Source organism: Saimiri boliviensis, chromosome 1 (assembly GCF_048565385.1).
Source record: "Saimiri boliviensis isolate mSaiBol1 chromosome 1, mSaiBol1.pri, whole genome shotgun sequence".
Lineage (NCBI taxonomy): Eukaryota > Metazoa > Chordata > Mammalia > Primates > Cebidae > Saimiri > Saimiri boliviensis.
In genome coordinates, this window is record NC_133449.1 from 222056586 (window position 1) to 222081235 (window position 24650).

The following is a 24650-nucleotide window of genomic DNA, read 5'->3' on the forward strand; positions in this document are numbered from 1 at the left end:
AAAATATGAGCTTTGATTTTATTTTTCCTTTTTATATGGCATACTTAAAACATTAAAATATTTAAAATAATTCTTCCCACCTAAGAAGATAAAACAATGCAATTTTATTTTACAAGTTATTTCTACCAGTATCTTCTTGGAAAAATATACCTTTTCTACCATAAAACAATGATACAGAGAAAATGAAGTCGAGAGGAAAATTCTTTATTCATGTAAGTAAACAACTGTCACTACTCAAATCAAAATCCCATACGTTATATAATGCTTATCTAGAAGATTTTATTTCTATAAAATAGAGTTCCATGGCTAAAACTTTTAAAAACACTGACTCTGCCTTCTTATTTTACAGGAAAGGATACAAATGTAAAAAAATCTAAGTCATTTGTTCAGTTTGGATGCCAGAATTTAGATCATCTCCCTTCTACTGTCAGGTCCTCTTTCTCTGCTGCAGTCAAATGCTCTACCACTGAGCTATACCCAACTAGGTCCTCTTTCTCTCTTGCCATGTACTACTTGTGTGGCCTTGGACAAATCAGTCCCTCTAAGCCTCATTTTTCTAATATGTAAGTAGAAAGTCTACACTACAGATTTTCATAAGGATTACAAACTAGTTGTCCCTCAGTATCTGCAGGATTGATCCCAAGCCCTCCCCTTCTCTGTCCTGGCAGATAACAAAGCCCAAGGATGCTCAAGTCCCTTATAGAAAATAACACAGTACCTGCATTAAATCTATGCACACCCTCCTATATGCTTTAAATCATCTCTAGATTACTTGTAATACCTAATACAGTGTGAATGCTGTTCATCGTTGTGATACTGTATTTTTATTTTCTGAATATTTTTGACCCATGGTTGGTAGATTCCACTGATGCAGAACCCATGAATAGGGACGGCCAACTGTGTGTGTAAATCACTGAATCTCACTGCCCACTGATACATAAAAGTGCTTAAGAGATATTAGCTATCATTATATTATACCTGCAAATGTCAATTTAATGGCTCAAGTTTCATACAAAATACAACTTGCTCTTATTTGTGAAAATCCAATCTGATTTTTTATAGCTTACAAATGTTACAGTGTTACGAACACGTGGTGATTGTGTGTATACTTAAATTTCCTTGGGGAACAGCCAGACTTTGGGTTACAGGGACTATTTAGTCACCTAAATATCAACCATTATCCACTCCCAGTAGAAAAGTATATTAATCACCCAGCTTATCAGATAGTCACATGAAGAAAACAGAATACACTTTGGTCAGTAAGTAAGTATTGTACCAAACTTTCTCTAAAAACCTCAAGAATGTCAAAATTTGCCCAACTTCTTCCAATTATATAGGGATTACTATAAAGAAAGAAGCCAAGAAATGGAGGTTATAAAGTTACCCTTATACATCCAAAAAGAAAGCCTACTTTTCACAAATGAAAGTAATAGGCATGTTATGGTTTCAAATAAGATTAAATATTTCCTAAGAGTTAAGCAGTACGTTTCAAAAGCCGTTCTTCAGAATGAAAATCCGAAAAAAGTTTATTGGGATTAGTACTTTAAATCTGATGATCTTTTCAATGTTCTACTTTTCTGAAAGAAGCCAAAATAATTTTTTGAAGGAAAATTAAATGACCAACAGAACAGTTTCTGTTGTGGTGGTATAGTATTTTAACTGGAAGAATAAATAATCTTTCTTACGTTTTTAACAGTTGGCATTACGGACTAAGAACATTCTCTTTCATAAAGAAGTAACATTTTAGGCCGGGCGCGGTGGCTCAAGCCTGTAATCCCAGCACTTTGGGAGGCCGAGGCGGGTGGATCACGAGGTCGAGAGATCGAGACCATCCTGGTCAACGTGGTGAAACCCCGTCTCCACTAAAAATACAAAAAATTAGCTGGGCATAGTGGTGCATGCCTGTAATCCCAGCTACTCAGGAGGCTGAGGCAGAAGAATTGCTTGAACCCAGGAGGCGGAGGTTGCAGTGAGCCGAGATCGCGCCATTGCACTCCAGCCTGGGTAACAAGAGCGAAACTCCGTCTCAAAAAAAAAAAAAAAAAAAAAGAAGTAACATTTTCCTGCTACTGAAGCAAGTGGCAGCTTAACCCCCATAAGATATGATGCCAAAAACAGTTCACATAAAATAAAACATAAAGGGCAAAGCGTTAAAGCAAAATGTGACAATTACAAATCAAAGAAAATTAAGCTTCACCTGACGAAGGCGTTTATTGGATGTCCCTGGACTACTTTTCCGTAAACTGCAAAATGCCTGCAGAGCTTTCATCCAGTCCTACAAAGAAAAACACCATTTCAAAGAAATATACACTAGTTTATTTGGTTTCCAAATCATCAATTAGTTTTTTTTTCAAATTCAACAATTCTTTCCTTCTCTAGACTGCCATTTCTATTCTCAGACTATACTGCACTTTATTTATGCCCCAATAAAACAATAACTAAAACAATTATAATTCTGTATAAATCTTGGTTTGAATTTATGCATTAAATGCACCATAAGTGGCCATTAATTAGCCAAAAAATCAAATTTAAAGAAATTGTTTCTCTCAAACAGATACTACCTTGGGGAAATTAACTGTCTATGTTTAATGAAGCTGTTAACACTTGAGGCAAGCTTAGGTGGAATTTAACTTGATACATTTTGTGAGAAGGGGAGAGGGCTAATTGCAAAACCAACTGATACTGTGATGACTGATTCGATGACAGCATGCTAATTTATACTTTAGACCATGATACAGGTAGAAATGTATAAGAGGACTTGGGTTATTTTTAAGCTTCTCAAATATAACATTAGATTTAAAAAATCATTTCAGTCTAATATTCAAATCAAATTGCAGCCATGTTTTTTTTTTTTTAATGTTTATCTAGTGCTTTGGGAGAAAGTAGAGAACTACTTAGGTTTATTAAAAATAAATCTAAATATTCACTTTGGTTTTTACATGTTTCTGGAAAGCTGTGTACTATTGCTTTATTCAATTATGTTTTTAGTTTGTTGGCTATTTCAATGAAGCTGAACTTTGTCAATGTTTAGAAAATGTATTTATATTAGAGCAAATTAAAACCAAATCAGTTACCACAGCTTTTTGAAATAGAAGAGAATAACCAGAGACCCCCACAGCTCACCAAATCAACAAAAACTGGAAATACCATTTATGGAAATATAGAATATAGAAAGATTATGTATAAATACATTTTTAAAAATGTTATAAGGCTTTTAAAACATGCTAAAATGTCATTATGGTATGTGACATATTTTTATTCAGAAAGAGGGACCATGATAAAATGACTAGAAAATAGGATACTGAAGTTTAAATTTCTATTCCTAACTCAATTTCTAACATTTAAAAAAAAACATCTAAGTTACCAAAATGTTTTGAGCCCTACCTTTCTCATCTAAAGATTACAGATACATAGCCATAAAAATTTTATGTGCATTATCTGTGAAATGAGCATTTAAATGAGATAGTTTAATAAAGATGTGAAATATGACATTTATTATGAGCCACAAAACACAGTGGCTTATTCATGTTTATGAGTCTCAAGCTAGGATCCAGTTTTAAAAGCATGTTCCTCATATCTAGGGTTAGCAAATTATATTTCCAACAAAGCCACTTTCACTTCTTAACCACCTTTAAGTTCCTTTGAGTATCAGCAGAAATGTAGCCATATTTGTATAAAATACAACCATATACTCCAGTAATATTAGGGTTCAAAGAAAGCAAAAAAAAAATTTTAATAGACAGTGTCTCAGTCTGTTGCTTAGGCTGGATTACAGTGTCTTGATCTTACTCACTGTAACTCAAAGTCCTGTGCTCATGTAATCTTCCTGCCTATAAGCCAGAACACCCAGCTTATTTTTTTACTTTTGTTGTAGAGCTGGGGTCTCCCTTTGTTGGAAAATATTTTTTATTAAAGAGTTTATTAAATATGATTTCTTCACAGAATTACTTAAAACAATAGAAACTATAAGAAGGACATTGCACATGGATTAATAGCTAGTGCTAAAGTAGTCATTATATCTAGACTTGGCTTGAAGAACATGTAGAAAGGAAGATTCCTAAAAAGATTTTTCTTTGTGTTGACTGAACTTTTATTTTCAGACATAGAGTTCAACCAGTGAAGAATAATTAATGCTTGATAGCAAAACTAACTGGCTTATCTTCTCATTGTACTGAGATTATCTATAACCTTTATGCAGAGTATTTTAATGAGTATTCTCAGTTGGCCTCAATATCATAGAGTATTTAAAGGTCAATTTAAAATGGAGTTTTCATTCCCAATAACCCTTCACTGTGTTTGTTTCTGCATTTCTGCAAAAAATTTTTTACATATGAAACTTCTAATTCCTTAAGAGATGATTAGATTTCAGGCATTCTTTCTATCACTTTATCTTGAATGCAGTCGTTTTCTATTCCAGTTAACAAGAAAACATGGGCTAACATAAAAGTTTACAGTAGTTTAAGAAACAGTAATCTTACCTCTGCTTGTTCTGGAGTTTCTCCTGCAAAGTAAAAGATGTAATGTTCTTCACTAAAGTGCTGAACTACTATCTGAAAACAGTTTGGCCTTTAAAAGAAAAACAAAAATTATTAGGAAGCTTAATAGAAAATAGCAAAATATTTATACCAACTTTAAAAAACTCATAATTCACATAAAATTGTAATTCTTAATTTAGAGAAATAATTCTCCACTGTACCAGATCATTACCAAAAAAAGTCAATTGTATATATTTTAGAAAATTTTATGTCAGCACTATTAAATTATTATCAGTCTTTCAAATTGTAAAGAACTTTCAATTAATTGTAAAAGACATTAGAAATGTAGTTACCCAAAAATTGAAGCTGAATTGCTAGAACTGCACACAGCAAATCTGAAAAGCTTTATATGCACTGGAAAAAGACTAGAAATGTTCTTAGACCAAAAATATTCTAAGTAATTATCTCTAAGGAGATTGTAGGTGATTCTATGTTTTCAAATTTTTCTAAACTGATGATTTTTCTTCTCCTGTTAAAATGGAAACATCATCTCCTCATATCTATGCTTGTTCTAGAGTTTAAATGAACAGTTGTGTATAACAAATGTTCTTGTCTTTAGTATTATAAATCATTTGATATGTAAGTGCAATATTAGACAACAATTTATATCTCTTTTGGAAATGTCTTTTCTAACTAGACTTGAAAATGTTAATAAAATGTTTATTAGGGGCCTGCATGTTTTTAGAACTCAATAAATGTTACTTCTATTTCTGCTTTAAACAAAGATTTTATCTCACACTAACGTTAGGAGGCCATAGCAAAATACACAGAGCACAGGCTTAATACTATCTTCTCATGCTTTGAGAATGTCCTAAAAGTAATCATGGAAAATAGGAATTGGAAACTTCCAATTCTAAAAAGTTGCCTGTATCGGACTAACCATCCTGGCTGGATAAAATTTAAAACATTATACAAAACAACAAAAAAATACTATTGAAAAGCACTGGAGAACGACCAAAGTATCTGAGGAGCTAAGATCATACTATAATGAACCTGACATTCTCCACAGCTTTTCTGTTCAAGGCATTTGCCAATTCTAAGCTGTGCAGTGGAGATGCTAAGCAGAAAACAGTAGCTCAATGGCTAAAAAACTAACCACAAATCCAGTAGTTTGACAGTGCTGGGAGAAAAAAAAAATGGATTTCAGGCTTTCTATTAGGACCCCTAAAGGGTTATGCCTTCATGATAAGAGTAAACCAGAAATAGAATAGCCTTTACCAGATGTACTATCACTACATCATCCATCAGAACAATCCTTTCTGGACACAGTAACATTAACCATAGCTTCCATAGGTTTTCATGCAGTCTACCATTTAATCAAAATAAGTAGACACTACACGCATCACGATTAAATGGCTAAAAGCTAAGACAAAAATAACAGACATAAAAATTACCCAGATATTGAAGACAGATAAGACTTTCAAGTAATTATAATTAAAATGTTTAAGAAAATAGGTAACAAGAAATTTGCCAGAAACTGGGTCTCTTAAAAAATGAAAATTCTAAATTGAAAAATGTAAGAAAATGAAGTCCTGAAAAAGTAGATTTCACTGTAGAATGGTAGATTAGTGAACTAAAAGATCAGAAGAAAATACAGTTTGGTACAGAGGAAAAAGTGATGAAAAACATAGAAAACAGCATGGGGAAAAGTGCAACTGTTTTAACAGGAATACAAGAAAAATGACTGTGGCAGAACAACTGTTTAAATTAGACATTAACAGTTTAATAGATACTAACCAAGGGTTTTCTAAAACTGACAAAGAACATCAGATCTCAGGTTGAAGAAGCACTACAAAGATAAGGATAATTTTCTTTCTTTTTTTTAATTTACAGTAGGTAAATTTTGGTTTTACTGCTGAAAATATAAGGAAAAATCACAAAACATCCAAAGAAAGTTGAGTAAGATACACTGCCTCTAAGAGAAAAGACAAAAATATATTACCTCTAAAACAAACAATTGGAAAGACAATGAAAATGTTGGAAGGCAGAAAACTATCTTTAAAATGGCAAAAGAAAATGACTGCTAATCTTAAATTTAATATCCAGCAAAACATTTTCATAAATAAATGTAAAGCCATCAATACCACAATAAGATACAGCTATGAAAAAATGGTGTAAAAATTAATTGCCACATGGATATTCACTAGAATAACTGTATCACTAAGACGTCTTTCTACTTGTGCTTCTGAAATGGTTAATATTCGAAGCAATGCAGTATTAAAAGAAGTTTAATACAAGGAAATAGAGGACTTGGAAATCTCTTAATATTGAAAATAATCTGGAAAAATTACACAGCTGTGTAACTACAGCCATGCAAGAAAAAAGCAGTGCCATCCAACATTCTTCAGCATCAGGCTGAGCAAGTACGCTAATCACCTACTACAGAAGGCTGCTATTAATTTTCATATTAGACTTCATCTAAATGCCAAAGGTCAACATATCAGGTTCTAGGTATACACAAAGCAGGAAATGTTCCATGCTGGCATTAATATGATAACATAAAGAAAAAATATTAACATTAATCTACAATTTCCCCTACTGTCCTCTGGTATTTGTCTCCTATTATGAGTCATTGTTTATCAACCTATTTTTTACTTGTCCTATTATATGGTAGAGATGTCTTCTCATTTTCTTGAAATATACTTTGTTAATGCTATTTGCCTTGGCATTCAATCTTTCTGTTTCTCTTACAATTTCACAGAAAGGCACATATTTTTAAAAAATAGCTGACTGTAAACTAGCATACTTTGAAAAAAATATTTTTGTTTTGTTAAGAGACAGGGTCTCACTGCTGTGGGTGTAGTGGTATACAGTCAGCCCTCTGCAAACATTTACCTCCTGGGATCAGACAATCCTCATACTTCACCCTCCTGAGTAGCTGGGACCAGAGGTGCGCACTACCACACCTGGCTAATTTTTTTAAAGAGACGGGTTTCACCTTGTAGGCCCATGCTGGTCTCCAACTCCTGGGCTCAAGTGATCGGCTTACCTTGGGCTCCCAAAGTGCTATGTGAGCCACCATGCCCAGCCTTAAAAAAAAAAATCTGTTTTCTAAATTAGAGACTTTAGGTCTTACGAACATAACTTTTTCATACTAGGTTTCAGACTTAGTATCATTAAATATAACTCATAATGAAGACTTTTTAAAAAAATACCTTCAAGTTCTTTTAAGTCACCTTCAACAAGAAACTGCACAAGCAGCAAGCTACAACCTTATAGCAAGTGGTAAATGTATACTTATTGCTTTCTCGCCTACCAGATAGAAACTCCTTTCTTGTTAGTAACCAGAATAGGAATCATTCAGAATCTTTAACTTGTGCTTCAAGGATCTGATCCTTCATTAACTCTAGCAGTTCTTTCTCTTTTACTGACAAGTGTAATGTGGATCTTTCTTTTGATTGTGCCAACAGACTTCCAATCTAACTGCATCTGTTCATATAAAGTTTATTAAAATAATGCTAAAGCTTTTTGTCTGATCTTACAGATAATGCTATATTCATCTTAATACTTTAAGATTCGTATCATTCCAGTTGTAAGTAACACTAGTAAATCATTTTTAACCTCGCCTTTCCAAGGCTGAATTTCTACCTGAAATCCATAAACTGTCAAAACATGTACATATAATTTGAGGAAGTTCACTCATTCTTCAGTAAATCTGCAAAATGAGAATCATTCACCAAAAAAGTTTTCTCCTGTAATCATAAACTTTTATCAAAACTCTTCTTTTGGACAGCTAACATGCTCCAGCATCCAACAGTAGGTATTTTGATTCCATTTCTCACATAAGACTGAAAACAGATGCAATTGAAGCAGCTCAGATTTTATTAGAGCCTCCATTTTATAACATTTAATATGGAATTCAGGTCTACAAACATAAGATGATCTTCATATAAATCTTTAAATGTTCCTATCATGATGCCTCATCACCAATCATAAACTTAACTAGCATTTCCATAGGACATTCTTTGTTTCAAATGTATTTCTTTTCTGGCCTAGTGAGTTAAATCTTTATCTTATGATTCTAATTACTTTCCAGTGTTAGTCACCAAATTGCCCTTATGGTGAGAAAATAAATATCCGTAAATTAAAGCTAATTTATAAGGTAGTAACAATGAAAAATATATCAAATTCATTGTTATTTTCAAGAACCTCCTTATAAATTTTACAATGATAATTAAAACAATTTTAACTTCTATTAATAGAAAAAAATGTAAGAAACAAAATGAGACAGTTTCTGCTTGAACACAAAAAGTAGCTTCATAATGATTAACAAGAAACTGTGAGTAAAGTAATATTCAGATTACCTGGATGACTGAACAAGAAAGTAGGAAGTACTGAAGTATAGCCACTATAAAAAATTCTCTCCAAATATTATACACCATTCTTTTGCTCCAATAAAATAATGAATTACAACAGTTTTTACAGGATGATAGGATTTCAAGTGTTAGAATTTTTGAAATATAAAACATTTGTTAAATATTTATACTACAATAGGATTTTACAATCACTAGTATCTCAAGGGACACCTATACTGATTAATGGAACACTGGTTGGGAAGCTCTCCTCAACTATCCAAATAAATTTATACCCATCCTCCAAGAATCAAGAACCACCTATTTCATATTACTGATCTCAACAGAGTTGTTCCGAAAATACCATCCTTTCATGATAATAAACTACATTTAGTAGGGAATAATGTTGTCTCCCCAACATCCATATGATTAAGTATAGCAGCCTCACTATGGGTGCAATCATTTCCAGCCACAGATCTGGGCACAAAAGGGCCTCCTCATTCTATCAGGAAAATCCCATTCCTTTTACCTCAGGTAACCCAGAACTAAAAATTGAATCAGAGGTGGCTCAACAGCATATTTTCAAGATTTTTAATAATTAAGGGAGTGAATGCTTACAGCCCTTTCTCTGGTGCTGTTTGCCACCTTGCTACCACGTAGGTAACTGGCTTGAAGAAGAATTCAACCCACAAGAAGGGTGCAGAGTAGAACTAGAGAAAAGGAGCCAGAGGCCTGAGCCAACCACATTTGAAGGCTAAGATTTTTAGGTTGTTGAAGGAGGGGGAAAATAATCTCAAGAAATCGTTATCTCACCCACCCCTTGTGTTTTTTGGAACAACTCTTTATGAGGTAATAGAGAGTATTCAGGGGGGAAAAAGGAGAGTGTCTTTGTAAAATGAATTTATGAAGTAATTCATACTATTTTAGAGATCCACAATATAAACAAGGCTACAAAAAGCTGTGTTATAAGTAAAACTATTTGTTCAATCGGCACTTCCCAAACCTGTTTGATTTTTAAAAACTGTCAAAATCACATATAACACTAATGTGATCTAAACACATTCTGAAAAAAGAAATGACAAGGCTATATATTTTAGATATTTCTCTTGAGAAATATTTCAACAGGATAAAACGTACAGAAATGCCATTCTGTAGCAGAAAAACAAGCTGTTGAAACATTTGTTTTAACTGCCTTCTTTCTTACTAATCATAACAATGAGTAATAAAAGTGGTAAATACATCTAAGAAGACTGGGATGGATTACTGATAATACTAAAGGTGAAAGGTAAAGAAAGAGCCTTGTTCTTGAGCAAAAATCCAGATGTAATCAAGAGCTGGATTTGTCTTGTGATGTTTAGGATTCAGCTTATACATTTATATTCATTTTTTAAAAAACAAGAAAATCAATGTAAGAAGAATTTTTTTTTTTTAATTTCAAATATATTTTTCCTATCAAAACAATTTTATATTATTTTTAAATGTTAGCTTTCTTAAGAACTTGCCAGAGCTAACAGCAGAATTGAGGGCACCTAGTACTATTGGGTGCACTGAGGTAAAAGCATGTGAAAAACAACAGAGGAAAGGTGACAAAGACTCTAAATCACTCAAAAGATTGCTGGTGGGGGCAGGGAGAAAACATATACTACAGGAAATGTCATTCCAAAGACTTATATGCAGTACAATGGAGTAGACTTTATGCATACGTTAGTCTAAAATTAAGCAAAGAAGGCAAAAATTACCTAGAAAGTAAATCTGCTTTTAGAAGATGATTTTAGGGCTCTCAAAATTGGTTTGCTTAGTTTCTACCCACTATTTTATTGCTAAGACAATTCCAAAGGAAAACCATCTTACCTGTCAAAGAGACTATCATGAACAACATAGACAGAACAGACACTGAGATCTATTAATCCTTTTGGTTTTGTAGCTCGTTTTTCACTTTCAAAATAAATAAGTTGGGCATCACTACCCTCTAAGATAAAATACAAATTTTTCCAACGTTTTCCTTTGCCTGTTTTTTAAAAAAAAAAAAACAAACAAAACATTGTTTTAGCCAAACAATAAATTGTGAAATCCTATTTATTAGTGTTGCTGAAAATAATTAAATATGAATCAATTTTTATTCCAAAGTTTATGTAATAGGCCAATTCTTACATAATGAGAAAATGTCTGTAACGAACATGTACAAAAATACCTTTTGTTATATTACTTGTTTTAATTAATCACAGAGTAAATGGTGAGGATACCTTAACTGTATCTTCAGAGATTTCAACATGATGAAATCATCAGAATTCTTGTTTTGGAGTAATTATTTTCCAGCTTTAAGAAAAAATTCTTCCACTAAAGGACACCCCTAGCGACAAATTTCCCAACATGCCTTTATGGCAAATTGAGGAAAATCTGTAAAATATCAATACTATGATGGGCCATGTGCCATAAGGAGTTCCTCAAAGAAAGAAAGAAAGAAGAAAAAAAAAAAAAAAAACACATGGGCAGAAGAAACAAAGATTCTGGTTGAAACTGTAGACGTTTAATATACCTACACTCTAATTTTGAAGGATGCTTATATGTAGGCTGTACACAAGTGTCAATTATTAATAACATGTCAAAACAGCTTATTGGCTATGTATTACAGTAATTTGGAGCTCCACATTTACAGTGTCTCTATCAAAGGAGTTAATGATAAAATTCAGAAATTACTTACCCTTTTTCAGAAGATAACCTTTCTTAACAATATTTTTATAAAAGGCATCCTTTGTTTTACGACGGATGGTATTATAGATTTCCTTGCCATCCACTGTGTCATTGAGTACTTGTTCTTGATCCTGAATTTTAAAAAACGTTAAAATTATTTTATACATTCTTGATGGAAATGAGGTAAAAATCTATTAAATTACCAATTAAAAGCCAAAGTGATTAAAATACTAAAATCTAGATGTACATAACACATAAACAGTCTTTTGCTTTCCAAAGAAATTCTCAGAAAGGTTTACTTATTTTTTCCCCAAAACACAGACAACTTTCACAGAAAGGTTTCTTTGTCATTCCCAAGAACAAGTTGTCTTTTTCTATGTGCAACTAATAAAATATTTTCACATACAGTCAGTTATATTTTACAGCAAACAATGTTTTAAAAACATAAACTTGTCCCAGCATAACTAAATTAGGACCCAATATAAGCATAAAGCAAAATCATGTTTGCTTATGCACAATTATGTCTGTAGAAATGCTAGGTGAATACAGACAACAGTACCTAGGTGAACTAAGAAATTATAATGTATAAAACATACACACCTCAAATACCTAACAGTTCCCTCAATTCACTAAGCTTGTCACACGCTGCACCCATCCATCCATAGCTGGTGTTATAACCTTGATTTCAGATAATCCTCTGCCATTCTGCAACATACCCATGCTTCAGCCCTACCAATGGCCATTTCCACATGTAAACTTCAGGCCTTTTTTCAAGGTAAAGTGCCATATTTATTATAGTGTGTACATATTTGTTAATCATTTTGCATGTATAAAACTAAGCAACATATTAGGTTTTTACTTCCTTAATGTATCACTGATGAAATTTCTAAGTGTTACACCCCTAACCTCACTTTTCCCAAAAGCCCTGTGATTTTTATTGCCTGATTTTGAGTAATGCCATTTTTAGGATTGCATGTTACACTTTGGCAGAACTGACATAAATTGTTAAACCCTTGAAAAAAAGAATTTTACAGGACGCCTTTATTATGATCCTTCCAGAATAAACGAATCTTAAATTTTACTATCAAGGTGAATTGGACTCAGTTTTAGTTTTTCTATTTCTCTCTGGCGTAGTTCTTACTATGTTGCAAGCATTAATATTTTATGACTTTTAGTCCATCTTACAAAGTTCATGGTTCCATTCAATCCTCTTATAAATCTAAGATATGCTGTGGGATCTTCATAATTCTCTCTCTGCTATATATTGCAACATTATGCTGTTTCATCATCCTAGAAACTATTCATCATTACTTAGAATTATTCCCAAGTACGCTTAAAAAAAAAAAATCCTAAAATAATAGAAAACAGAAGAATGAATTGCCTACAACAGGGCTGACATACTATGGCATCCATGCTAAATCCAATCCACCATCTGTTTCTTATACATAAAGTTTTATTGGAACACAGCCATGCTCATTCCCTAACATCCTGTCTGTGGTTGCTTCCAAATAGGCAGACTTTAGTAGACAAACTAAATGAACTACAAAACCCTAAATATTTACTATCTGGCCCTTTACAGAAAACTTCTGCCAATGCCTGGCCTACAGGATGATGTGACAATGAAATAAATCATCTCTATTGCATCATTCTGGGCTTTTTTGTCCTTTTTTATTTATTTTAACTGTGTTGTCAAGTATTGCAGCATCTTTTGAAAAAGTATAAAAGGCCATCTTTGCTGTCTTTTTAGCTTTGAACATACTTAAAATATTCAGAACTCTTTATTTTCTGCTTATAAATGGTAAAGAGAAAAAACTGACACAGGAAGATGTTTGACAATTAGAAAAATAATAAGGTAACTGCAAAGAAACAGCAGCACTCTATCATGATGGCAGAATTGATTTTGATAAACAAATCTCAGACTGTGATTTTTCAGTGATGATATACTTGAATTTCCTCAAACTCAAGAAACACTGAGTGAACCATATTATTTCTAAGGGGAAAAAAGGAAATATGATGATCAGTTATTAAACAGGAAGAATGTCACCATGCAACATTTTTTCCTGTTTTGCTAAAAAGAAATTAGAGACTACTGTTTAAATTTCTATGTACATCAAAATTTACTTAACATGATTTGTGAATAGACAAACATTAAAGGCCATTTGTATAAAACATTACTGAAAGTAAACATATAACAGAAATTTTTTAATTCACTGGATTGATCACTCTCCAACATCAGTGTTAATTGGTTTTTTTAAAAAATCTAAACAAAAATATTTTACAAGTATGGAGCAAAGGACACTGTACTCTCCAACAAAATTATGAGCCATCAAAGTTTTCAAAAGTACTGCATTTTGTTCACACCTGTAATTCCAGCACTTTGGGAGGCTGAGGTGGGCCAATCACCTGAAGTTAGGAGTTCAAGACCAGCCTGGCCAAAGGCTGAAACCCTATCTCTACTAAAAATACAAAATTACTAGGCGTGGTGAACACGCCTGTAATCCCAGCTACATGGGAGGCTGAGGTAGGAGAATCACTTGAACTTGGGAAATGGAGGTTGCAGTGAGCGGAGATCATGCCATTGCACTCCAGCCTGGGCAAAAAAGAGTAAAACTCCATTTCAAAAAAAAAAAAACCACTGCATTTTGATAATACAAAAACAAGAAAGAGTCATAAGCTAGACTTCAGTAGTGAAGTATTTAAAATCTGGAATTGATACTGCATTTGATAGATACAATGCAAGAAGAACCAAAGTAATTACAAGTAGAACATAACAGACATGTATCTGATTCTAAATCTGGAATCAGAATTTACAAGATGGCTGTGTTCCAGGTCTGTGCATGAAGGGTAAAGAACTGTTAGTTGCATGGAAAAGATTGTGCATTTCAAGCATGTTAGCCTTTCTAACCATGAAAACATGAAACACAAATTTGGGTATGCTACATTTGACTTCTTAATACATTTTCCAATGAAATTGTTTTTGGATTATACTTTGATTTTTGCTGATGCGAATTATTTGTAAAATGACTTAGGAATATAAAACCATAGAGGTATTGCAGATTTGGCTCTAGACCACCACAATCAAGCCAGCCATATGAATCTTTTGGTTTCACAGTGCAAGTAGAAGTTATGTTTACAACTATACCGTAGTCTGTAAGTGTGCAATAGCATTATGTCTAACAATGTATTTGTGTTAATTTAAAAATATTTATTAATAAAACTGTTGGTCCAGCCAAGGTGGTTTACACCTATAATCCTAGCATTTTGGGAGACCAAGGCAGAAGGATTGTTTGAGGCTAGGAATTAAAGACTAGCCTGGGCAACATAGCAAGACTCCATCTCTACAAAAAATATTAACTAGGCATGGTGGTGTACACCTGTAGTCCTAGCTACTGGAGAGGGTGAGGCATGAGCATTGCTTGAGCCCAGGAATTCAAGGTTGCAGTGAGCTACAGTTGCACCACTGTACTCCAGCCTGAGTCATAGGGCAAGACCGTGACTCTGGTCATCTAGGCCTTCACTGAGTCTCTTGCCTTGATACTGATGCCTGCTGAGTGATTAGGGCAGTGGCTGCCAAAGGTTGGGGTGGTTGTGGCAATTTCTTAAAAATGAAGTCTGCTACATCAATTGACTCTTCCTTTGACAAAAGAATTTCCCTAAACTGCTGTTTGTTACCATTTTACCCATAGTTGAACTTCTTTCAGAACTAGAGGCATTCCTCTCAAACCCTCTTGCTGCTTTATCAAGTAAGTTTATAGAATATTCTAAATCCTTTGTTTTCATTTCAACGATGATCACAGGATCTTCACAGGAGTAGATTCCATCTCAAAAGACTACTTTCTTTTCTCATCCATAACAAGCAACTCCTCTTTCGCTCCAGTTTCATCACAAAAGTCTCAGTCACATCTTCAAGCTCTACTTCCAAATCTAGTTCTCTTGCTGTTTCTACCATATCTGCAGTTACTTCCTCCTCAAAGTCATCTTGTAGTCTTGAGCCCCTCAAAGTTATCCATAAGGGTTGGAATCAGGTTCTTCCAAACTTCTGTTATTGTAGCCTATGCCCATGAATCACAAATGTTCTTAATGGTATCTGGAACAATGAATCCTTTCCAAGGGGTTTTCAATTTACCTTGCCCAGATCCGTAAGAGGAATCACTAATTTTGGCAACTATAACAATATGAAATTATTTCTTAAGGATTCGAAAGTCAAAATTACTCCTTGATCCATGAGCTACAGAATAAAAGTTGTGTTCGCTGGCATGAAAACAACAATCTCCTTGTACATGTCTATCAGAGCTCTTGAGTAAAGAGTTGCATTGTCAGTAATCAGTAATATTTTGAAAAAAAATATTTTGTTCTGAGCAAGTTTCAACAGCGGCCTTAAAATGTTCAGTAAACCATGCTGTAAACAGATGGGCTATCATACAGGCTTTATAGTTCCATTGACAGAGCATGGGCACAGTAGATTTGGCATAATTCTGGTGCTCCTAGGTTTTTCAGAATTGTCCATTGGCTTCAACCTAAAGTCACTAGCTGCATTAGCCCCTCACAAGAGAGTCAGCCAGACCTTTGAAGCTTCAAAGCTACGCATTAACTCTAGCCATGAAAGAAGGATGGTTTCTTTACACTGAAAGTCTGTTGTTTAGCCACCTTCATCAGTTACCTTCTGGATAGCTTGCTAGTTACCTTCTGAAAAACTAGCTAGATGTTTTGGTAACTTGCTACAGTTTCTACATCAGCACTTTTTGCTTCACCTTACACTTTTATATGATGGAGATAGCATCTTTCCTTAAATCTTATGAACCAACCTCTGCTAGCTTCCAATTTTGCTTCTGCAGCTTCCTCACCTCTATCACCCTTCAAAGAACAGATGAGAATTAGGGCCTTGCTTTGGATAGGCTTTGGCTTAACGAAATTTTATCTCTGGTTTAGTCTTTAATCCAGACCACTCAAATTCTCTCCATATCAGCCGTAAGTCTGTTTCACTTTATTATCATTCATGTGTTCAGTGGAGTAGCACTTTTAATTTCCTTCAACAACTCTTCCTTTCATTCACAGCTTGGCTGTTTGGTGCAAGAGAGACCTAACTGTTAGCCTATCTTGGCTTTCACCATGCCTCTCTCACTAAGCTTAACATTTCTAGCATTTTACTTAATGTGAGAGAGACATGTGACTTTTTTTTCACTTGACCTTTTAGAGGCCATTGTAGGGTATTAATTGGCCCAATTTCAATAGTGTTGTGTCTCAAGGAATAGAAGTCCCAAGGAGAGGAAGAGAAACAGAACCAGCCAGTCAATGGAGTAGTCCGAACATATACCACACTTAGCCATTAAGCTTGCAGTCTTCTTCAGATGCAGTTCATGATACCCCAAAACAATTGCAATAGTAACATTAAAGATCACTGATCACCAATCAACATATAATAGTGAAAAAGTCTGAAACACTGTAAGAATTACCAAAATGTGACACTAAGACACAAATGTGCACATGCTTTGGAAAAACAGTAGCAATAGATGTCCTTGTTGCCACAAACCTTCAATTTGTAAAAGACTCACTATCTTTGAAGCATAAGACAATGCAAAATAAAACAAGGTGTGCCTGTATATTAAAATGTGACAAGATTATGATGATTCTTGAATTTGTATTTGGCTTCAGAATGATTCCTTACCAGCAGCCCCTCCCATAACTGCAATAAGTAGTAGGAATAGCCATCTGAAATCAACTTGTTAATAGGAGGAAACATCAAGAAATGAGGCACACTACAAATCACTGTACAACTGCAGCTGGGTACCCAAAACCCTTAGCAATCTTTTATGTTGCTAGAATATCAGTACCTCCATTTTCCACTTAGGAAAATTATTAATCCCTCTTTTGAAGCATGTTTTTCTAACCCGTTATACCATTTCCCTACCATACACTTCAGAAAGTGCAATGAGGAAGAAACAGGCTAATCACCATAAGCAATTAATATTTAATAGGCTCTCTTGCTCATGGCCAATCTTTCCTTTTATATTCTACATTCTATTCATTTTTGTCTTCTCTAGGACCTTGTTCATAAGATACTGCTACCACCCATCTCCCTATACATCATCATTCTTCTCTTTATTACTGTACAGTTTTTACTCACTGAGTATACAGACATTCTCAAATTCTCTCACCACAAAACTACAGGTAAATAAGGAAAAAGTGTAAACCAGTTTTTGCCCTAATCCTCTTCTATCATTTTTTATTTCCTTTTAGTACTCCCCAGTCTTTAATAAGCATGGCTGTGGTTTATCCCTGCTATCTCTACTTTTGCCTCCAACAAACTCACTACTGACCTAGTGCAACTTGCCTTTCCCCACAACTGGTTCGATTCTCAAAAAGACACTAGGATGTTCCTGATTACCTAAATCAACATAGATAAAAACTAAAAGATTCTCTTACAGTTCACTTTATAAAAAAATCTAAATCTGCAGTTTTAAATTGTATCCAAACTTAATTATACAAATGTGTGCAAAAACATACCACCAAAATGCATTTTAAAATAAAATGTTAATTACTGCAATAAGAAACGCAACACTGACCTGCATTGGCACAGGTTCCTTAAGATAATACCCTTCAACAATCTGTTCTTTTCGATAGTGATCTATGATGTCCCCAATGCTGTTAAAATAAAAATTTCGAATATGAATCTGTCTCATAAAAATGCAAAGTCCTTAAAAATATGTGTGAACTTTCTACCAAAGATTATCTAATAAACAAATTTTTTTCAAAGCACATAACACAAATACATTAATAGAATAAATGTGTAACGTTCATATTATTTTAGAAAAACTAGAATGTTCTCAATATAGGTTTACAGGCCAGAATACACAGCACAGATTCCGATTTTCCATACACATCAAGAGGGCAGCCAAACCAACAATGCCATACTCAAAGAGTCATCATAAATGAGGAAGTAACTGAAAGTCTACCTTTTTTTTCACCCCCAAGAGTACTTCTGAGATACTAAGAATGAAGAATTCACAGAAACATGGCATTTATTTAGGAAGCAAGTTCAGATAAATTAAGAATGTTTATTATCACAACATTTACACATTCTGGTTTCAGATCAGAAACAGGTCATAAAACACATTTTGGCAAAAATAGAATTAAAAAATGAGTTAATCTTACGTGTAGGATTATCACTATAGAGAGAAAAGCTTATTGATTATTTCGATTAAAAGTGCTACAAATTGTTCTAAATACTGGGAAAATATTTTTAAAAACAAAATTGAAAATAAAATGACAATGTATTTTAATATAAATTTTAGTGAAACACATAATTTTTTAAATATAAACTTATTCCTCTATAATCAGTAAGATCATTCTATTGTCCTGAATATGGAAATCTTGGGATTTTAAACTTGCCTTTAATATACTGGACAAATGGCAACTTCTGAGCCACCTAGGAAACACTTCTCCAGACAGATTTTAATTTTCGTAATGTACTTAGCACATAAAACCATGTGCACTCTTCTTGAAGCATAGATAAATGTTAATAATCCTCAAGGTCTGGACAAAATCCATCCTCTTCCTTCTCACCACCCACTGAACTCTCATCTACTGATTCCCATGCACATTTATATATCCCCTGAATTTTCACAGTCTGCATACTATACTATCTCTTCTAATAAACCTGAGCACTAATAATGAAGAAATTGTATCTTTTTCTTTAATGTATTTACACAGGATTTGTACAGTATATTTCACAAAGTAGATAAGTCTATAAATGTCTGCTGAATTAAATTTGCTATTAAATGCCTTTTTGGCTTTTTTAAAACTCTCAATATAAGAATATTAAAGTTATATCTTAACAGTTTCTAAATGAAAAACGTAACTAACTACTGCCTCTCTTTCTCAGAAGTCTCATATGTATAGTTGATGGAGAGATGGGACAGCAGAGTATGGCTATATTTCTTCCCAGGAATTATTTCAGACATTGTTACTAATGTTAATGCTGAAATATTATTTCCAAAACAATTACAAAATCCTTCATTTTCATGGCACCTGATTAATATAATTTGGGGCTTTCTTTTAAAAGTTTACTGTTAAAACTGGAAACAGTAAGATGAATTTGTAAACAAATTCAGAGGGAATAAAAATTCTAAAAATCAAAGTTCTTGGGGAATGGTCAAGGGCACTAAATTAACATGTATTTAACTTTTTTTAAAAAATCCTCATTTTGAAAAGACTAATAATATTGCAATAATTTGGACAGAAATCCCTTAAAATACTTCTTTTTTCATGTTCCATCATGGTATTTAGCAACAAAAAGCAACTACCTTTTCGTGTTTTACCTAGTGCCTCCACTATGCAGCAAGAATTTCCAATTTTGTGTGATGTATCTTAAGGAAGTTTTAGTCAGTGACAAAACAAACTTACAGAAATTCTATGTAAGTTATTTTATCTTTAAAAACAATCTCAATATGGACATTCATTCAGTTAAGAAGAAAATGTTTTCTATGTATTATTTTGTATGTTCTAAATCTCTAGAAAACTAGAAATGGGAAAAAATACATTCTTAAAAGAGTTCAAATTGCAACTAGCTGCATTTTCAGTGAGGACATCTAGAACTCAGATTGTCATGCAGAAAGTACTCAAGCAACTTGTATATGAGGTAGGCAAAAGGGTCCAGCTGCCTAGACTCCCATCTTAAATTTGATGTCTTGTAACAGTCAACTGAGCTTCCAGCAAACAACCAGAAGAACTTGTTTTATTTTTTGTTTTTTCGGAGAAACCAGCTACAGACTCTCTCTTCATTCAAATGTCTAGTTTGATAAATTCTAATTTGGATAGAGATTGCTACTGTGGTATTGAGGGGTTAAACTAGGCAAATGTGTTTTAGAACAAGATTATGCCAGCCTCTGAAAAAGGAAAACAGTGTTACTCTAGAGTTATTAGTTATAGGAAAACTTTTACATTCACAAATGAAGATTATTTTCTATTTGACAGAAAAATGTCTGACATTCTATCATATGGTTTCCTCTATTATTTTCCTAATCAAGTAATAATTCATCCTGAGTTTCGGGACAATTAGTTTACTTTGAAAGTGAGAAGTAAAAAGCAACAATCACATATAAGAAATGTCAACTTGAGAACAACTCAATTACATGATAATCTGTACAATAAGTCTCAGGTAACTTTAGAAACTTTTTTTTTGTATTAAAGTATCTCACTAACAAAATAATATTTTCTTTTTCTTTTTCTTTTTTTTTTTTTTTAGACGGAGTTTCGCTCTTGTTACCCAGGCTGGAGTGCAATGGCGTGATCTCGGCTCACCGCAACCTCCGCCTCCTAGGTTCAGGCAATTCTCCTGCCTCAGCCTCCTGAGTTGCTTGGATTACAGGCACGTGCCACCATGCCCAGCTAATTTTTTGTATTTTTAGTAGAGACGGGGTTTCACTATGTTGACCAGGATGGTCTCGATCTCTTGACCTCGTGATCCACCCACCTCGGCCTCCCAAAGTGCTGGGATTACAAGCTTGAGCCACCGCGCCCAGCCAGTATTTTCTTTTTCTTAGATATTTTGCTCCTCCTACAGATTATATATAGATTTAGCAAATTTTTTGCAAACAGCTTATGTCTAATTTTAAAATAGCAAAAATTACTGTGGAAGGAAACTAAGTATAAGTTACTAATTTGTATTCATATTTGACACTGTCTAAAGAATTACTGTGCATGACTACTATGCAATTATATTAAAGGTCTTATAATTTTTAGAAGTTAGAAACTTTTATATAATTTTGAATCTTTTATTATCAAGATTTCAACTATTTTTGCCAAAAGTAAAAGGTAACTAAAAAATTAGGATTTACCTGTTATAATACCGGCCTCCCATCATAAACTGATTGTTTGGTGTTGGACATATTTTAAATCGCTGAATATTTTCACTGGTCCGAAAATAAAGTGAATAATCACCAGGAGTATTATCTGAGGGCCTCACAAGAAAACTGCAGACTTGACCAACTGTAAAAATTAATATGTTAGTTTTGTTACCTAATTATCAAATAAAAAAGAAAAGATGTTAAGTAGTACTATTATAAAGTCCATTCAAAGTCATAAACATATATAAATTTTCACCAGAACATGTTTTTTAAACAAATTTTCTTTCAAATTTTCTTGTTTATGATTCACAACTATCCATTTTGTCTATCTGCTCTCTCTGATGTGTCTTACCAGCTTTAATACATAAAAGTAGAGAGCAGAAATTTTACAGCATAACTTCTGGTCAGTAATGTCTACACGTGTCATAATATGGAAAGGTAAGCAAAATTAGGGAATATGAGCTAAAATTGCTAAATTCTGTTTGTAAATCCTCTTGATAAGATTCTAAAAAGTAAAGACTAATTTTGCTTAAGAATACTCTGTGCTTAACTAATGTTTTCAATTAATCATTAAACAATAATGACTGTGCCAGGCACAATGGTACATGCATATAATCCCAGCTACTCAGAAGAATCACTTGAGCCCAGGAGTTCAATACCAGCCAGGGCAACACAGCAGGATCCTATCCTATATTTAGTAAGAATAAACAATGACAGGATGGTTAGACCAACAATACAAGTCAATTTTAACTTTGTATTTATATGCACAAGAGTTTTGGGAAATGTTAAAATTAATACATATTAAATAGACTCAATCATATAATTCCACAAGTGTACAAAGATAAATACAAGAATCTCTTTTAAAAAATTAAAAAATAATGACTGTAATAAAGTAGTACCAAAAGCTTTTTATAAAGGTAGATTCAAAACAACTGAAATATGTATATGAATTATTAAAATCAATACACATACACTGTTATTTTATTCAGTAGGTATGCTCCTGCAAGGAATTATAGAAGCAAATTATCATATATTAAATATGTCATTAATTTTAGAGAACTGTTGATATCTTTGATTGGCAGTGACTCCTAGTACTGAAACGCTCTACCTTTTCTCTTTATTTAAATATCTAATTTATTTATAAATTAGATATAGAAAGTCCTTTTTCTGTTATCACATGATCAAAACTAAACAATCAATACAGTAAGTTTAATTCAAATTGATAATGAAATAAATGCAATTAATCAAATAATCTCATTCTTAATCCATTTTTATTACATTGTATATACATACTATATTTAATTTCAACAAAATGTAGTAAAACTAGGAACTATCAAATATAAACTACAATTTTCATTACCAATACAAAAATGACAACAATTTTTAATCCTGATTAATAACAAACTGTTACAGGTCTTTTTTTTCTCTTATCCATTTAAGTCCGAATGATACAGAAAAGATCAGGACTTGATTGTTTTTAGGAAAGCACAGTAAATGTGAAAGATAAAGTTTTTGGGTAAATTACTAATAGTTCCAATCATCCAATCAAGGCACTTATTATCAACTAACTTCCTTTTCAGTAAAAAGAAAAAATAAGTCTCCTAAAACTGAATCTTCAAGACTTAACACTTAAGTAAATATAAAAGTTACAAAAACTGACTGCATAATATGGGCTCAAATGAAAGTGTTTATAAGTTGATAAAACAAATCTTAGTGACAAGAATCCAAGATACTCTCTAAATGTATTCTAGAAAATGATAGGAATTTCATGCAAAATTGCGCATGTAAGTGCTTATTTGTAGTCCTCAGGAGAGAAAATCCCACCAGATTCTCAAAAGAGCACATAAAACAAAGAAAATGCAAACTAATGTAAGGAAATTAAGCTTAGTTCCTTTTCAACCTTGTATGCCTAAAACAAGAGTAAGTACCTTAAGTACTTGGTGGTACAAGTTCCAGAAAAGAAACTTATATTCAAAATTCAATAAATTCACTAAACTACATATTTTCGGTTCCACACTGAAGTAGCTGTTAGAATATAATTTTGGTTTAAAATTTCTTCTCTTATTATCATACAGCATTATCATCTTTCTTTAAAACTTTTTTGAACCTAATTAACCTACATCTTTACAATAAAATTGAGTACTTCAAAAATTATCTCAAATCTTTCGAAAGAGTAAAGTATTAATTTAAAATGCAGTGCTTTTAGGCTGGGAGCTGTGGCTCACGCCTGTAATCTCAGCACTTTGGGAGGCCAAGGCAGGTGGATCAAAAGCTCAAGAGATCAAGACCATCCTGGCCAACATGGTGAAACTCTGTCTCTACTAAAAATACAAACATTAGCTGGGGTGTGGTGGAACGCACCTGTAGTCCCAGCTGCTCTGGAGGCTGAAGCAAGAGAATTGCGTGAACCCGTGAAGGGGAGGTTGCAATCAGTAAGATCACGCCACTACACTCCAGCCTAATGACAGAGCGAGATTCTATCTCAAAAAATAAATAAATAAAATAAAATGCTCTATGGATTAAAACAACTCAGATTACATCTTTAATAATTAGTGTTATCACCATAAGAATTTATTTCACCAAATACAGAAACTACTGAATAGTCAACATTTTTGAAGAAATAAAACTTTTAAATTACTTAGTAAAGCTTACATGCGTCTGAAATCTTTATAAGCTGTGGTCTGCCAAAGAAATGGTTAGTATTTAAATTAATTCAGCCTTAAATATTTAGTAAAAATAAACAATGACAGGATGGTTAAACCCACAATACAAGTCAAATTTTACTTTCTATTTAAAGCACAAGAGTTTTGGGAAATGTTAAAATTAATACATATTAAATAAGGCTCACTCATATAATTCCACAAGTATACAAAGATAAACACAAGAATGTCTGCTGTAGCTGAACAGCAAAAGAATAAAATACAATATCCTTCTATTGAAGGCTAGTTAATTATGGTATTTATATTTGAAAGTTTAAGGCCATAAAAAAAGAGTAACGAAAATTTTTATCTGCAGATACAGAATCATCTCCCAATATATATCTAACATGAAGAAATTGTGCTGCATATTTCTGTGTGTGTATGTGTAGGGGTGAGAGAGATTCACAGAGACACAGAAAACTTCTAGAAACATATGAGAAAAAAACTGTCATCTAGTGTTACTTCTGAGGAAGTGGACAGGAGCCTGAAGTAGAAGAAAAACACTTTACTAAATTTTATACTACATGTATGTTTAAAATATAAACAAAAACACCAGCTTCTTAGCACTGGACAGAAAATTATAACATG

The 24650-nt window shown here is 33.1% G+C and overlaps 2 protein-coding genes across 5 annotated transcripts in view; one reads left to right on the forward strand and one right to left on the reverse strand.

Annotated features, from left to right (window-relative positions):
* The window catches only part of CCNH (cyclin H), a 111913-nt gene that overhangs the window by 43041 nt on the left and 44222 nt on the right, over positions 1-24650 (forward strand). The window contains exon 9 of one of the 4 annotated variants that reach the window (XR_012513253.1): positions 1-24650. This exon is cut by the window's right edge and continues 26619 nt beyond it. The exons of 2 other annotated variants lie outside the window; for them this stretch is intronic. The gene's annotated coding sequence lies outside the window, so the exon portion shown is untranslated. One more of the 4 variants, XR_012513257.1, reaches the window with a different exon arrangement.
* RASA1 (RAS p21 protein activator 1) overlaps positions 1-24650 on the reverse strand; it is a 116197-nt gene that overhangs the window by 19519 nt on the left and 72028 nt on the right. Inside the window, exons 8-13 of the mRNA XM_003920770.4 lie at positions 21355-21505; positions 18082-18160; positions 11529-11649; positions 10679-10835; positions 4479-4566; positions 2198-2275 (exon numbers count right to left, since the gene is read on the reverse strand). Of these exons, the coding sequence (XP_003920819.2) occupies positions 2198-2275; positions 4479-4566; positions 10679-10835; positions 11529-11649; positions 18082-18160; positions 21355-21505 (674 nt within the window). The remainder of the gene's footprint in view (positions 1-2197; positions 2276-4478; positions 4567-10678; positions 10836-11528; positions 11650-18081; positions 18161-21354; positions 21506-24650) is intronic.